Source organism: Lonchura striata, chromosome 38, assembly GCF_046129695.1.
Source record: "Lonchura striata isolate bLonStr1 chromosome 38, bLonStr1.mat, whole genome shotgun sequence".
Taxonomy (NCBI): Eukaryota; Metazoa; Chordata; class Aves; order Passeriformes; family Estrildidae; genus Lonchura; species Lonchura striata.
In genome coordinates this window covers 2,168,309-2,184,137 of record NC_134640.1, presented here as the reverse complement: position 1 = coordinate 2,184,137, position 15,829 = coordinate 2,168,309, and the positions used below count along the sequence as shown (strand labels likewise).

The window sequence follows — 15,829 nt, the reverse complement described above, 5'->3', positions numbered from 1 at the left end:
CCCCAATCCTCCCAAAATCCCCCAAAATCCCCCCAAATCGCCCCAAAATCGCCCCCAATTCCCCCCCAAATCCCCCCAAAACCCCCAAAATCCCCCAAAATCCCCCAAAATCCCCCAAATCCCCCCAAATCCCCCCAAATCCCCCAAAATCCCCAAATCCCCCCAAATCCCCCAAATCCCCCAAATCCCCCCTAAATTTCTCCAAAATCCTTCCCAAATTCCCCCCCAAATTCCCCCAAATCCCCTCAAAATCCCCCCAAAATTCTCCAAAATTCCCCAAATCCCCTCAAATTATTTCCCCCAAAATCCCTCCAAATTCCCCCAAAATCCCCGAAACCCCCGCAAAATCCCCAAAATCCCCCCAAATTTCCCCCAAATCTCCCCAAATCCTCCCAAAATCCCCCCAAAATCCCAAAATCCCCCACATTTTCCCCAAAATCCCCCAAATCTTTCCCAAATTCCCCCAAATCCCCCCAAATCCCCCCAAAATCCCCAAATCCCCCAAATTTCCCCCAAAACCCCTCACCTGCTGCCGGGGGGGTCCCCATCGGCCCCTCCGGCCCCTCCGGGGGGGCTCGGGGGGGGTCCCCGGGGTGCTCGGGGTGCAGCGGAGCTCCAGAGCACTGCCCGGGAGGGACCTGGGGAATTTGGGATTTGGGATTTTGGGATTTTGGGATTTTGGGGATTTGGGGATTTTGGGGGATTTGGGGGATTTGGGGGGATTTGGGGAGATTTGGGGAAAGATTTGGGGGGATTTGGGGGGTTTTGGGGGATTTTGGGGGATTTTGGGAAAGATTTTGGGGGATTTGGGGATTTGGGGGGATTGGGGAATTTGGGGATTTTGGGGATTTTGGGGATTTGGGGGATTTGGGGGGATTTGGGGGATTTGGGGGGATTTGGGGGATTTGGGGGGATTCGGGGGATTTGGGGGATTTGGGGGGATTCGGGAATTTGGGGATTTTGGGGATTTTGGGGATTTGGGGGATTTGGGGATTTGGGGGGATTTGGGGATTTGGGGAGGTTTGGGGGGAAAATTTTGGGGAATTTGGGGAGGATTTAGGGGATTTTGGGGGAATTTGGGGTGGTTTGGGGGGGATTTGGGGAGGAGTTTGGGGAGTTTGGGGGAATTTGGGAAAGATTTGGGGGGATTTTGGGAGGATTTGGGGAAAATTTGGGGGGGATTTTGGGGTTTTGGGGAATTTGGGAGATTTTGGGAGATTTTGGGGGATTTGGGATTTTGGGGGGTCCCGGGGGGGTTTTGAGGGGGATTTTGGGGGGATTTGGCTGAAATTTGAGAGGATTTTGGGACTTTTCTGGGGGGTTTTTTGGGTTATCTTGGGGATTTTTGGGATATTTTTTTGTTATTTTGGGGATGTTTTTTGCCTCATTTTTGAGTTCTTTTGGGTTATTTGGGGATTATTTTGGGTTGTTTTTTGCATTATTTTTTAGGGGGGTTATTTTGGGATTATTTTGGGATTATTTTCAGTTTTTTGGGGTTATTTTTGGGATATTTTTTGGTTTTTTGGTGGTGTTTTTTGCATTATTTTTTGGGTTATTTTGGGGTTTTTTTGGGATTATTTTGGGATTATTTTGGGGTTGTTTTGGGGTTGTTTTGGGGTTATTTTGGGCGTTTTTTGGGGGTTTTTGGGTACCTGGAGTAGGAGGAGCCGGGGCGGCCCCGGAGCTGGTCCAGCTCCAGCTGCATCCGCTCCATCTCCGCCAGCAGCTGCTCCTGGGGGGAAATTCGGGAATTTTGGGAATTTTGGGAAATTTGGGAATTTGGGGAATTTGGGGATTCAGTGCTGGGGAGCCCCGGTGGGAATCGGCGTCCGGGAAACCCCAAAAATCATCCGGGATTGGGGAAAAATCGGAATTTTATCCCAAAAACTCTCCCAAAATTGCCACAAATCCATAAAAAAATTCTCTCCTAAATCTACTGGAAAAAAAAACTCAAAATCCGACCAAAATCAACCAAAATTCCTCCTCAAAATTCCCTCCAAAATCTGACAAATCCGCCCCACAAAAAACCCCCAAAATCCCCTCAAGAAACCCCAAAATTCTCCTAAAAGCCCCTAAAAAAACTCCCCCAAAAACCCTTAAAAACCAAAAATTTAAAAAAAAACTAAAAAAATCAACCCAAATCTCAAAAAAAACTATAAAAATAAAAAACACCAAAATTTTTAACAAATTTTAAATCCCTCCCAAAATAACAAATTTAAAACTAAATCTCAAAAATCATCTAAGATCCCACAAACTATAAAATTAAAACAACAAATTTTTATTATCCTCCCAAATCTCCAGAAATTCCCCAAAATCCTCTAAGATCCCACCCAACAAAATTAAAAAACAATTAAAGTCCCTCAAAAAATCTTAAAAAATAAAAAAATCCCCAAAAACAAAAATAAACAACAAAAAAAAACCCACCCCAAAATTAAAAAAAAAACCACAAAATAATTAAAAAATTAAAATCCATCAAAATCCCTCCCCAAATCCCCCAAACTCCCCAAATCCAAATAAAATTAAAAAAAATTAAATTATAAAAAATCCCCCCAAAATTCCCCAAAATCCATAAAAAATCCTCAAAAAAAAAAAAAAATCCATGAAAAAATTTAAATAATCTAAAAAAAAATCCCCCAAAAAATCACAAAAAATCCCCCCAAAATCTTCCCAAAACGCCACAAAATTTCCAAAATTCCCCAAAATTCCCCCAAATTCCCCAAAATTCCCCAAATTCTCCAAAATTTCCGACCTTGTTGAGCAGGAGCTCGTCCTGCATTTTCTTCATGTTGGCGATTTCTTCACTCAGCGAATTCTGGGGAGGGGAAAATGAGGGGGGGACCCCAAAAAATTCCCAAAATTTCCCAAAAAATTCCCAAAAAATTTTAAAAAAAATTCCCAAAAAACCAAAACAAAAAAACCCACTCGAAAATCCCCAAAAAAACCTCTAAAAAGCGTCCAAAAACCCCCAAAATTGACCAAAAAACCGAAAAAATGCCCCAAAAAGCCCCAAACCCCCCAAAAAACTCAAAATCCCTCCCCCCCAAAAAAACCAAAATCCCCAAAAATCTTCCTAAAAATGCCTCCAAACCCCTCCAAAAACCCCAAAATCGCCAAAATCACCCCAAAAAAATCCTGCAGCCCCCCCAAAATTCCAACTCAGCCCCTTAAAAGACCCAAAAATCGAAATCCCCCCCCCCAAAAAAACCCCAAAAATCCCCCAAATCCCATCCAGGATCCCCCAAAATCCATCCAGGACCCCCCAAATCCCACCCGGGACCCCCCAAATCCCACCCGGGACCCCCAAATTTCACCCAGGACCTCCAAATCCCATCCGGGACCCCCAAATCCCATCCAGGACCCCCCAAATTTCTCCCAGGACCCCCCAAATCCCACCCAGGACCCCCCAAAACCCATCCGGGACCCCCCAAATCCCACCCGGGACCCCCAAATCCCTCCAGGATCCCCCAAATCCCATCCAGGACCCCCCAAATTTCTCCCAGGACCCCCCAAATCCCACCCGGGACCCCCCAAATCCATCCAGGACCCCCCAAATCCCACCCGGGACCCCCCAAATTTCTCCCCAGTTTCGGGGCGCCCCCACCTTCTCCTCCAGCGCGCCCATCCTCTCCTTGAGGTGCAACAAATCCCATCCAGGACCCCCCAAATCCCATCCAGGACCCCCCAAATCCCACCCGGGACCCCCCAAATCCCATCCAGGACCCCCCAAATCCCACCCAGGACCCCCCAAATTCCATCCAGGACCCCCCAAATTTCTCCCCAATTTCGGGGCGCCCCCACCTTCTCCTCCAGCGCGCCCATCCTCTCCTCGAGGTGCAACAAAACCCAGTTCAGAGCCCCCAGGACCCCCCAAACTCCCCCCAAATCCCATCCAGGACCCCCCAAATCCCACCCTGGACCCCCAAATCCCATCCAGGACCCCCCAGGACCCCCCAAACTCCCCCCAAATCCCACCCAGGACCCCCCAAATCCCACCCAGGACCCCCCAAATTTCTCCCCAATTTCGGGGCGTCCCCACCTTCTCCTCCAGCGCGCCCATCCTCTCCTCGAGGTGCAGCTGCAGCCGCCCGGACCCCCCAAACTCCCCCAAATTCCCGCCTGGGACCCCCCAAATCCCACCCGGGACCCCCCAAATTTCTCCCCAATTTCGGGGCGCCCCCACCTTCTCCTCCAGCGCGCCCATCCTCTCCTTGAGGTGCAGCTGCAGCCGCCCGGACCCCCCAAACTCCCCCCAAATCCCATCCAGGACCCCCCAAATCCCACCCTGAACCCCCCAAATCCCACCCTGAACCCCCCAAATCCATCCGGGACCCCCAAATCCCATCCAGGACCCCCCAAATCCCACCCTGGACCCCCCAAAATCCATCCGGGACCCCCCAAATCCCACCCGGGACCCCCAAATCCCACCCAGGACCCCCCAAATCCCACCCGGGACCCCCCAAATCCCACCCGGGACCCCCAAATCCCATCCAGGACCCCCCAAAATCCACCCAGGACCCCCCAAATCCCACCCAGGACCCCCCAAATCCCACCCTGGACCCCCCAAATTTCTCCCCAGTTTCGGGGCGCCCCCACCTTCTCCTCCAGCGCGCCCATCCTCTCCTTGAGGTGCAACAAATCCCATCCAGGACCCCCCAAATCCCATCCAGGACCCCCCAAATCCCACCCGGGACCCCCCAAATCCCACCCAGGACCCCCCAAATTTCTCCCCAGTTTCGGGGCGCCCCCACCTTCTCCTCCAGCGCGCCCATCCTCTCCTTGAGGTGCAGCTGCAGCCGCTCATTGCTCTCGCTCAGCAGCCGATCCACGGTCTCCGAGAGCCGCTTGTTGTGCTCGTCGTTCATCTTCTCCCTCTGCCGGGCCTGGGGGGGGACCCCAAAATTTTGGGGGGGTCCCCAAAATGTCCGAGGGGGTCCCCAAAAAATCAAGGCAGCGGCTAAAATTGACGGGGAGCCAACGGGAGCACGGCAAGGGCGGGGGTTGCAGCACAAAAAGGGGCGAAAATTGGATTTTTTTAATGAGTTTCGGGGTGCACGGCTTGGGGGTGGCCGAATTTGGGGTGTCCCTAATTTTGGGGTGCAGGTTTTTGGGGTTTCCAATTTTTGGGGTTTCCCATTTTTTAAGGTTTCCCATTTTTGGGATATCCCTAATTTTGGGCTGCCGGTTTTTGGGGTTCTCCCATTTTAGGGGTGCCGGTTTTTGGGGTGCCGGTTTTTGGGGTTCTCCCATTTTTGGGGTTTCCCCATTTTTTAAGGTTTCCCATTTTTGGGGTTTCCCATTTTTGGGGTTTCCCATTTCTGGGGTTTTCAGTTTTTGGGATTTCAAATTTTTGAGGTTTCCCATTTTTGGGTTCTCCCATTTTTGGGTTCTCCCATTTTTGGGGTTTCCCATTTTTGGGGTGCCCATATTTGGGGTTTCCCATTTTTGGGGTTTCCCATTTCTGGGGTTTTCAATTTTTGGGATTTCAAATTTTTGAGGTTTCCCATTTTTGGGTTCTCCCATTTTTGGGGTTTCCAATTTTTGGGTTCTCCCACTTTTGGGGTTTCCCATTTTTGGGATTTCCCATTTTTGGGGTTTCCAATTTTTGAGGTTTCCCATTTTTTGGGTTTCCCATTTTTGGGATTTCCCATTTTTTGGGTTTCCTATTTTTGGGGTTTCCCATTTCTGGGGTTTTCAGTTTTTGGGATTTCAAATGTTTGAGGTTTCCCATTTTTGGGTTCTCTCATTTTTGGGGTTCTCCTATTTTTGGGGTTTCCCATTTTTGGGGTGCCCATTTTTGGGGTGCCTATTTTTGGAGTTTCCCATTTTTGGGATATCCCTAATTTTGGGCTGCCGGTTTTTGGGGTTCTCCCATTTTTAGGGGTTTCCAATTTTTGGAGTTTCCAATTTTTGGGGTTTCCCATTTTTGGGGTGCCCCCATTTTTGGGGTGCCGGGTTTTGGGGTGCCCCACCCTCTGCAGCTCCTGGTTCTTCTCCTGCAGTTGGGCCTCGAGCTGCCGGAGCCGCTCCTCGAAATTCCCGTGGCGCTCCTCGGCCTGGGGACATCGGGGACATTTGGGACATTTGGGGACATTTGGGAGATTTGGGACATTTGGGGGATTTGGGAGATTTGGGAGATTTGGGGACATTTGGGGAATTTGGGGAATTTGGGGACATTTAGGGGATTTGGGGAATTTGGGACATTTGGGATATTTGGGGGATTTGGGAGATTGAGGACGTTTGGGGATACAGAAGCCCCAAAATCCCTCCAGGACCCCCCAAATCCCTCCAGGACCCCTCAAGACTTCCCCAAATCCCCCCAAATCCCCCCCAGGACCCCCCAAAATCCCCCCAGACCACTCCAGAACCCCCCAAATCCCCCTCAGGACACCCCAAATCACACCCAGGACCCCCCAAAACCCCCCCAGAATCCCCAAAATTCCCTCAAGACCCCCCAAAACCCCCCTCAGGACCCCCCAAATCCCCCCACGACCCCCCAAATCCCCCCCAGGACACCCCAAATCCCCCTCAGGACCCCTCAAGACTCCCCCAAATCCCCCCAAATCCCCTCAAGACCCCCCAAATCCCCCCAGGACACCCCAAATCCCCCTCAGGACCCCTCAAGACTCCCCCAAATCCCCCCAAATCCCCTCAAGACCCCCCAAATCCCCCTCAGGACCCCTGAGGACTCCCCCAGGACCCCCCAAATCCCCCCCAGGATCCCCCCAAACCCCCCCAGGACCCCTGAGGACTCCCCCAAATCCCCCCAAATCCCCCTCAGGACCCCCCAAATCCCCTCCAGGACCCCCCAAATCCCCTCCAGGACCCCCCAAAACCCCCCGGCCCCACCTTGGTGAGCGCGGCCACCCTCTGGGCCAGCTGGGCCTCGATCTCGGGCAGGGTCTCGGCCTTCTGCAGGGTCAGCTGCAGCTTGGCCTTGGCGTCCTCCAGCCACTCCTGCAGCTGCCGGCCCTTCTCCTCGCTCTGGGGACATCAGGGACATCGGGGACGTTGGGGACATCGGGGGGATTGGGGGACATTGGGGACATCGGGGACATTGAGGGGATTTGGGACACTGGGCACACTGGGACCTCAGGTGTTCTCCATCCACTCCTGCAGCTGCCAGCTCTTCTCCTCGCTCTGGGGACATCGTGGACGTTGGGGACATCGGGGGGATTTGGGGGGATTTGGGACATTGGGGACATTGGGGGATTGAGGACATCGGGGACATTGGGCACACTGGGACATCAGATGTTCTCCAACCATTCCTGCAGCTCACAGCTTCTCCTCGCTCTGGGGACATCGGGGACGTTGGGGACATCAGGGGGATTTGGGGACATTGGGGACATCGGGGGGATTGGGGGATGTTGGGGACATCGGGGGGATTGGGGGACATTGGGGGGATTGGGGACACAGGGACCTCAGGTGTCCTCCAGCCACTCCTGAAGCTGCCAGCTCTTCTCCTTGCTCTGGGGACATTGGGGACATCAGGGGGATCGGGGGGATTTGGGGGATTGAGGACATCGGGGACATTGGACACACTGGGACATCAGATGTTCTCCATCCATTCCTGCAGCTGCTGGCTTCTCCTCGTTCTGGGGACATTGGGGACATTGGGGACATTGGGGACATTGGGGGACATCGGGGGGATTGGGGGACACTGGGGACATTTGGGGGGATTTGGGGGTTTGGGGATATTGGGGACACGGGGACCTCAGGTGTTCTCTGGCCACTCCTGCAGCTGCCGGCCCTTCTCCTCGCTCTGGGGACATCGGGGACATCAGGGACGTTGGGGACATCGGGGGGATTGGGGACATTTGGGGGATTGGGGACATTGGGGACATTGGGGGCATTTGGGACATTGGACACACTGGGACCTCAGGTGTTCTCCATCCATTCCTGCAGCTGACAGCTTCTCCTCGCTCTGGGGACATCGGGGACGTTGGGGACATTTGGGGGATTGGGGACATTGGGCACACTGGGACATCAGATGTTCTCCATCCATTCCTGCAGCTGCCAGCTCTTCTCCTCGCTCTGGGGACATTTGGGGACATCGGGGACATTTGGGGACATTGGGGACGTTGGGGACATCGGGGGGATTTGGGGGATTTGGGACATTAGGGACATTTGGGGACACGGATTTGGGGGGGACATCGGGGACATCGGGTGAAGGACAAGGATGGGGGAGGGACAACATCAACCGGTGGTGGGGACATCAATGGGGACACCAAGGTGTGCCCAGGTGTGTCCCCAGTGTCCCCAGGTGTGTCCCAGGTGTGTCCCCAATGTCCACAGGTGTGTCCCCAGGTGTGTTCCAGATGTGTCCCCTCTATCCCAGCTGTGTCCCCAGTGTCCCCAGGTGTATCTCAGGTGTGTCCCCTCTATCCCAGCTGTGTCCCCAGTGTCCCCAGGTGTATCTCAGGTGTGTCCCCTCTATCCCAGCTGTGTCCCCAGTGTCCCCAGGTGTCCCCAATGTCCCCAGGTGTATCTCAGCTGTGTCCCCAGCTGTGTCCCCAGTGTCCCCAGGTGTGTCCCCAGTGTCCCCAGGTGTATCTCAGGTGTGTCCCCAGCTGTGTCCCCAGTGTCCCCAGGTGTCCTCAGGTGTCCCCAATGTCCCCAGGTGTGTCCCCAGGTGTCCCACCTGGCGGTACAGGGACTTCTTGCTGGCCAGCTCCTTCTCCAGCTGTGTCCCCAGTGTCCCCAGGTGTATCTCAGCTGTGTCCCCAGCTGTGTCCCCAATGTCCCCAGGTGTGTCCCCAGTGTCCCCAGGTGTCCCACCTGGCGGTACAGGGACTCCTTGCTGGTCAGCTCCTTCTCCAGCTGTGTCCCCAGTGTCCCCAGGTGTCCCCAGTGTCCCCAGGTGTATCTCAGGTGTGTCCCCTCTATCCCAGCTGTGTCCCCAGCTGTGTCCCCAGCTGTGTCCCCAGCTGTGTCCCCAGGTGTCCTCAGGTGTCCCCAATATCCCCAGGTGTGTCCCCAGGTGTCCCACCTGGCGGTACAGGGACTCCTTGCTGGCCAGCTCCTTCTCCAGGTGTGTCCCCAATGTCCCCAGGTGTGTCCCCAGTGTCCCCAGGTGTATCTCAGGTGTGTCCCCAGCTGTGTCCCCAGTGTCCCCAGGTGTCCCCAGTGTCCCCAGGTGTATCTCAGCTGTGTCCCCAGGTGTGTCCCCAGTGTCCCCAGGTGTATCTCAGGTGTGTCCCCAGGTGTCCCCAGTGTCCCCAGGTGTATCTCAGGTGTGTCCCCAGGTGTGTCCCCAGTGTCCCCAGGTGTATCTCAGGTGTGTCCCCAGCTGTGTCCCCAGTGTCCCCAGGTGTCCCCAGTGTCCCCAGGTGTATCTCAGCTTTGTCCCCAGGTGTGTCCCCAGCTGTGTCCCCAGTGTCCCCAGGTGTCCCCGGTGTCCCAAGGTGTGTCTCAGGTGTGTCCCCAGCTGTGTCCCCGGTGTCCCCAGGTGTGTCCCCAGTGTCCCCAGGTGTCCCACCTGGCGGTACAGGGACTCCTTGCTGGTCAGCTCCTTCTCCAGGTGTATCCCAGGTGTGTCCCCACTGTCCCCAGGTGTCCCCAGGTGTATCTCAGGTGTGTCCCCTCTATCCCGGCTGTGTCCCCAGTGTCCCCAGGTGTCCCCAGGTGTCCCCAATGTCCCCAGGTGTGTCCCCAGGTGTCCCACCTGGCGGTACAGGGACTCCTTGCTGGCCAGCTCGTTCTCCAGGCGGTCGTTGGCGTCGTGCAGCGAGGTGGCCTCGCGCTGCGCGCTCAGGTAGCGCCGCTCCAGCGTCGTGATGCGCTCCTCCATGTCCTCCCGCTGCGCCAGCGCCTGCGGACAGCGGGGACAGCGGGGACATTGGGGACACTGGGGACACTGGGGACAGTGGGGACACTGGGGACACTGGGGGGACTGGGGACAGTGGGGGGACTGGGGACAGTGGGGACAGTGGGGACATTGGGACACTCCATGTTCTCCTCCATGTCCTCCCGCTGCGCCAGCGCCTGGGGACAGCGGGGACAGTGGGGACAGTGGGGACATTGGGGGGATTGGGGACACTGGGGACATTGGGGACACTGGGGACATTGGGGACATCGGGGACAGTGGGGACACTGGGGACAGCGGGGACATTGGGGACACTGGGGACATTGGGGACATCAGGGGGATTGGGGACATCGGGGACAGTGGGGACATTGGGGACACTGGGGGATTGGGGACATTGGGGACATTGGGGGGATTGGGGACACTGGGGACACTGGGGACAGTGGGGACATTGGGACACTCCACATTCTCCTCCATGTCCTCCCGCTGCGCCAGCGCCTGCGGACAGCCAGGGGACATCGGGGACAGTGGGGACATCGGGGGGATTGGGGACACTGGGGACAGCTGGGACATCGGGGACAGCGGGGACACTGGGGACACTGGGGGGACTGGGGACAGTGGGGACACTGGAGACACTGGGGACAGTGGGGACAGCGGGGACAGTGGGGGATTGGGGACACTGGGGACATTGGGGACACTGGGGACACTGGGGGGATTGGGGACACTGGGGACACTGGGGACAGTGGGGACATTGGGACACTCCACGTTCTCCTCCATGTCCTCCCGCTGCGCCAGCGCCTGCAGACAGCCAGGGGACATCGGGGACAGTGGGGACAGTGGGGGGACTGGGGGATTGGGGACATTGGGGGGATTGGGGACATTGGGGGAATTGGGGACACTGGGGACACCAGGGACATTTGGGGACATTGGAGATGTGGAGGACATTGAGGACATTGGGGACATGGGGGACACTGGGGACACTGGGGACAGCCATTCCCTCCCAGTTTGGGGCCATTTTTTCCCATTTTTTCCCATTTTTTTCCCGTTTTTTCCCATTTTTTCCCATTTTCCCATCCTCACCTCCTTGAGGTCCCTCTGCAGCTTGGCGCCCGCCTCGTGGGCCCGGGCCAGCTCCAGTTTGGGGTGAAACCCTCCCAGTTTGGGCCATTCCCTCCCAGTTTGGGGCCATTTTTTCCCATTTTTTCCCATTTTTTTCCCGTTTTTTCCCATTTTTTCCCGTTTTTTCATCCTCACCTCCTTGAGGTCCCTCTGCAGCTTGGCGCCCGCCTCGTGGGCCCGGGCCAGCTCCAGTTTGGGGTGAAACCCTCCCAGTTTGGGCCATTCCCTCCCAGTTTGGGGCCATTTTTTCCCATTTTTTCCCCGTTTTTTCCCGTTTTTTCCCCGTTTTTTCCCGTTTTTTCCCGTTTTTTCCCATTTTTCCCATCCTCACCTCCTTGAGGTCCCTCTGCAGCTTGGCGCCCGCCTCGTGGGCCCGGGCCAGCTCCCTCTGGGCGGCGCTGGCCTCGTCCTGCAGCCGGCCCAGCTGGCGGCACAGGGCGGCCACGCGCTGCCGGCCCAGCGACGCCTCCAGCTCGGCCTCGCGCCGCCGCTCCGGCCCCGCCTGCGGACAGCGGTCAGTCGGCGTGGCGGTGGCCACTCGGCGTGGCCGCGGTCACTTGGTGTGGCCATGGTCACTCAGCATGGCCGTGGTCACTCAGTGCCACAGCAGTCACTCGGCGTGGCCGCGGTCACTCAGGGTGGCTGAGGTCACTCGGCATGGCCGCGGTCACTCAGGGTGGCTGCAGTCACTTGGTGCCACAGCGGGCACTCGGTGTGGCTGTGGTCACTCGGCATGGCCGAGGTCACTCGGTGTGGCTGTGGTCACTCGGTGTGGCCGCGGTCACTCGGCGTGGCCGTGGTCACTCGGGGTGGCCACAGGCAACTCTGCCCCTCCACAGCCATGGAGTGATGACCACTGACCCCTCCAGGGCCACTGACCCCTGACCACTGACCACTGACCCGTGACCCCGCCACTGTCCCCGGTGTCCCCTTGGTGACCCCTGACCCCCTGCTGTCCCCACTGTGACCCCTGACCCCCAGTGTCCCCACTGTCCCCTTGGTGACCCCTGACCCCCCAGTGTCCCCTCGGTGACCCCTGACCCCACCGCTGTCCCCGCTGCCCCCTCGGTGACCCCTGACCCCCAGTGTCCCCACTGTCCCCTTGGTGACCCCTGACCCCCCAGTGTCCCCTCGGTGACCCCTGACCCCACCGCTGTCCCCGCTGCCCCCTCGGTGACCCCTGACCCCCAGTGTCCCCACTGTCCCCTCGGTGACCTCTGACCCCCCCGCTGTCCCCACTGTGACCCCTGACCCTCAGTGACCCCCAGTGTCCCCGCTGTCCCCAGTGTCCCCTCAGTGACCCCTGACCCCCCAGTGTCCCCTCGGTGACCCGTGACCCCCAGTGTCCCCAATGTCCCCAGTGTCCCCTCGGTGACCCCTGACCCCTGCTGTCCCCAGTGTCCCCAATGTCCCCTCATTGACCCCTGACCCCCGCTGTCCCCAGTGTCCCCTCGGTGACCCCTGACCCCCAGTGTCCCCTCGGTGACCCCTGACCCCCCGCTGTCCCCAGTGTCCCCTCGGTGACCCCTGACCCCCAGTGTCCCCTCAGTGACCCCTGACCCCCGCTGTCCCCAGTGTCCCCAGTGTCCCTCGGTGACCCCTGACCCCCGCTGTCCCCAGTGTCCCTCACCGCGCTGTCCCCGTCGGTGGCCGCGTCCTCCAGGCCCGAGCGGCGCCGGGACAGGGAGAGGGAGAGCTGCTCCCGCAGGGACAGCGACTGTGGGGACAGGGACAGGGACAGTGACACAGTGACACAGTGACACAGGGACAGTGACAGTGACAGGGACAGTGACAGTGACACAATGACAGTGACAGTGACACCCCCGGGACAGGGAGAGGGAGAGCTGCTCCCGCAGGGACAGCGACTGTGGGGACAGGGACAGGGACAGTGACAGGGACACAGTGACACAGTGACACAGGGACAGTGACAGTGACAGGGACAGTGACAGTGACAGTGACACAGGGACAGTGACAGTGACAGTGACAGTGACAGTGACAGTGACAGGGAGAGGGAGAGGGAGAGCTGCTCCCGCAGGGACAGCGACTGTGGGGACAGGGACAGGGACAGGGACAGTGACAGGGACAGTGACAGTGACAGGGACAGGGACAGGGACAGGGACAGTGACAGGGACAGTGACAGTGACAGGGACAGGGACACCCCCGGGACAGGGAGAGGGAGAGCTGCTCCCGCAGGGACAGCGACTGTGGGGACAGGGACAGGGACAGTGACAGTGACAGTGACAGTGACACAGGGACAGTGACAGTGACAGTGACACAGTGACAGGGACAGGGACACAGTGACAGTGACAGTGACAGGGACAGGGACAGGGACAGGGACAGTGACAGTGACAGGGACACAGTGACAGTGACACAGTGACAGGGACAGTGACAGTGACAGTGACAGTGACAGTGACAGTGACAGTGACAGTGCCACCCCCGGGACAGGGACAGGGACAGGGACATGGGGACAGTGACACAGTGACAGTGACACAGTGACAGTGACAGTGACAGTGCCACCCCAGGGACAGGGACAGGGACAGTGACACAGTGACAGTGACAGTGACACAGTGACAGTGACAGTGACAGTGCCACCCCCGGGACAGGGACATGGACACGGGGACAGTGCCACCCCAGGGACAGGGGGACAGGGCACAGATGCCACCCTCCAAAGGACCGCGATGGGCGTCACTCCTGGCGCCACCCACGGGGACACCCCAGTGCCGCCACCCCGGTGTCACCACCCCGGTGTCCCCGGTGTCCCCGGTGTCCCCACCTCCTGGTTGGACACCTCCAGCTCCTCCTCGAGGACGGCCACGCGCTCCAGGGCCACCCGCAGCCGCTCCCGCACCTGGGGACACCGGGGTGACATCGGGGTGACATTGGGGTGACATCGGGGTGACATCAGGGTGACATTGGGACATCCCCAGAGCCACCAGAACCCCCCTGAGATGTCCTCAGAGCCACCAGAACCCCCCTGAGATGTCCCCAGGGACCCCCAAAACCCCCCCAAGTCACCCCAAAACCCCCCTGAGATCCCTTTGGGTCCCACCTGGGACCTCCAGGTGCCACCAGGTCACCTTGAAACCCCCCAGAACCACCCAAACCCATCAAGGAGCCCCCAAAACCCACCAGGTCACCCCAAAACCCCCCTGAGATCCCACCAGGTCCCACCTGGGACCTCCAGGTGCCACCAGATCACCTTGAAACCCCCCAGAACCACCCAAACCCCCTCCAGATCACCCCAAATCCCCTCAGGGACCCCCCAGGACCCCCCAGGATCCCCCAAGACCCCCCAAGACCTTCTTGAGATCCCACCAGGTCCCACCAAGTTCCACCTGGGACCTCAAAGTGCCACCAGGTCACCTTGAAACCCTCCCAGAACCACCCAAAACAACCCAGATCACCCCAAAACCCCTCAGGGACCCCCCAAGACCCCCCAGGACCCCCCAGGACCCCCCAGACCTTCTCGTCCAGGGCCTTGTGGTGCTCGAAGAGCGACTTGAGGGCCTTGAGCACCTCGACCTCGGAGGAGACCCCGGCCGGGGACTGGGCCTGGCGCTTGACCACGGTCATGCGCAGCGAGCGCTCGTGGCGGGACACCAGGTGCTCCAGGTGCTCCAGCAGCAGCTGGGGACATGGAGGGGACATTGAGGGGACACTGGGGACATTGGGGACGCTGGGGACATTGTGGACATTGGGGACATTCGGGACATTGGGGGGATTTGAGGGATTGGGGACATTGAGGGGACATTGGGAACATTGAGGGGACATTGGGACATTGGGGACATTGGGGACATCGGGGACATTGAGGGGACATTGGGGACACCAGGTGCTCCAGGTGCTCCAGCAGCAGCTGGGGACATGGAGGGGACATTGAGGGGACACTGGGGACATCGGGGACGTTGGGGACATTGTGGACATTGAGGGGACATTGGGGGGAAGTGGGGACACTGGGGACTTGTGTCCAGCTGTCCCCAGCTGTGCCAGCCGTGCCCTGCTCACCCGGGTGTCCCAGGTGTCCCCACTGTCCCCAGTGTCCCCAATGTCCCCAGTGTCCCCAATGTCCCCAATGTCCCCGATGTCCCCAATGTCCCCATTGTCCCGGTGTCCCTGGTGTCCCCAGTGTCCCCGGTGTCCTCAATGTCCCCAGTGTCCCAGCTGTCCCCAGTGTTCCCAGTGTCCCCGGTGTCCCGGTGTCCCCAATGTCCCCAATGTCCCCAGTGTCCCCAGCTGTCCCCATTGTCCCGGTGTCCCCAATGTCCTGGTGTCCCAGCTGTCCCCAATGTCCCCGGTGTCCCGGTGTCCCGGTGTCCCCAGCTGTCCCCAATCCCCCCAATGTCCCCAGTGTCCCGGTGTCCCGGTGTCCCCAGTGTCCCCAGTGTCCCCAATGTCCCCAATGTCCCCGCTGTCCCAGCTGTCCCCAATGTCCCGGTGTCCCAGCTGTCCCCGGTGTCCCGGTGTCCCCAGGCCGCTCACCCGGGTGTTGTTGCGCTCGGCTTTGAGCTCGGCGATCTCCTCCTCGCGCTCCAGGAGCTGCTCCCGGCACACGTTCAGCTCCTTGGTCAGCGCCGCCAGCTCCTGCACGGCGGGGACATTGGGGACATTGGGGACATTGGGGACATTGGGGACATTGGGGACATTGGGGACATTGGGGACATTGGGGACATCAATGGGGACAGTAGGGACATCAATGGGGACATTGGGGACATCAATGGGGACATCAATGGGGACATTGGGGACATCAATGGGGACAGCGGGGACATCAATGGGGACATTGGGGACATCAATGGGGACATCAATGGGGACATTGGGGACATTGGGACATTGGGGACACCAATGGGGACATTGGGGACATTGGGGACATTGGGGACATTGGGGACATTGGGGACATTGGGGACATTGGGGACATCA

General features: G+C 58.2%; 1 protein-coding gene across 1 annotated transcript in view; it reads right to left on the bottom strand.

The window, feature by feature from the left end:
- The window catches only part of PPFIA3 (PPFI scaffold protein A3), a 36,717-nt gene that overhangs the window by 14,431 nt on the left and 6,457 nt on the right, over positions 1-15,829 (bottom strand). Inside the window, exons 3-14 of the mRNA XM_077789833.1 lie at positions 15,395-15,496; positions 14,381-14,545; positions 13,692-13,766; positions 12,549-12,635; positions 11,250-11,420; positions 9,662-9,808; positions 6,847-6,981; positions 5,970-6,053; positions 4,749-4,880; positions 2,750-2,812; positions 1,653-1,732; positions 520-638 (exon numbers count right to left, since the gene is read on the bottom strand). Coding sequence (XP_077645959.1) covers positions 520-638; positions 1,653-1,732; positions 2,750-2,812; positions 4,749-4,880; positions 5,970-6,053; positions 6,847-6,981; positions 9,662-9,808; positions 11,250-11,420; positions 12,549-12,635; positions 13,692-13,766; positions 14,381-14,545; positions 15,395-15,496 — 1,360 coding nt within the window. The remainder of the gene's footprint in view (positions 1-519; positions 639-1,652; positions 1,733-2,749; positions 2,813-4,748; positions 4,881-5,969; positions 6,054-6,846; positions 6,982-9,661; positions 9,809-11,249; positions 11,421-12,548; positions 12,636-13,691; positions 13,767-14,380; positions 14,546-15,394; positions 15,497-15,829) is intronic.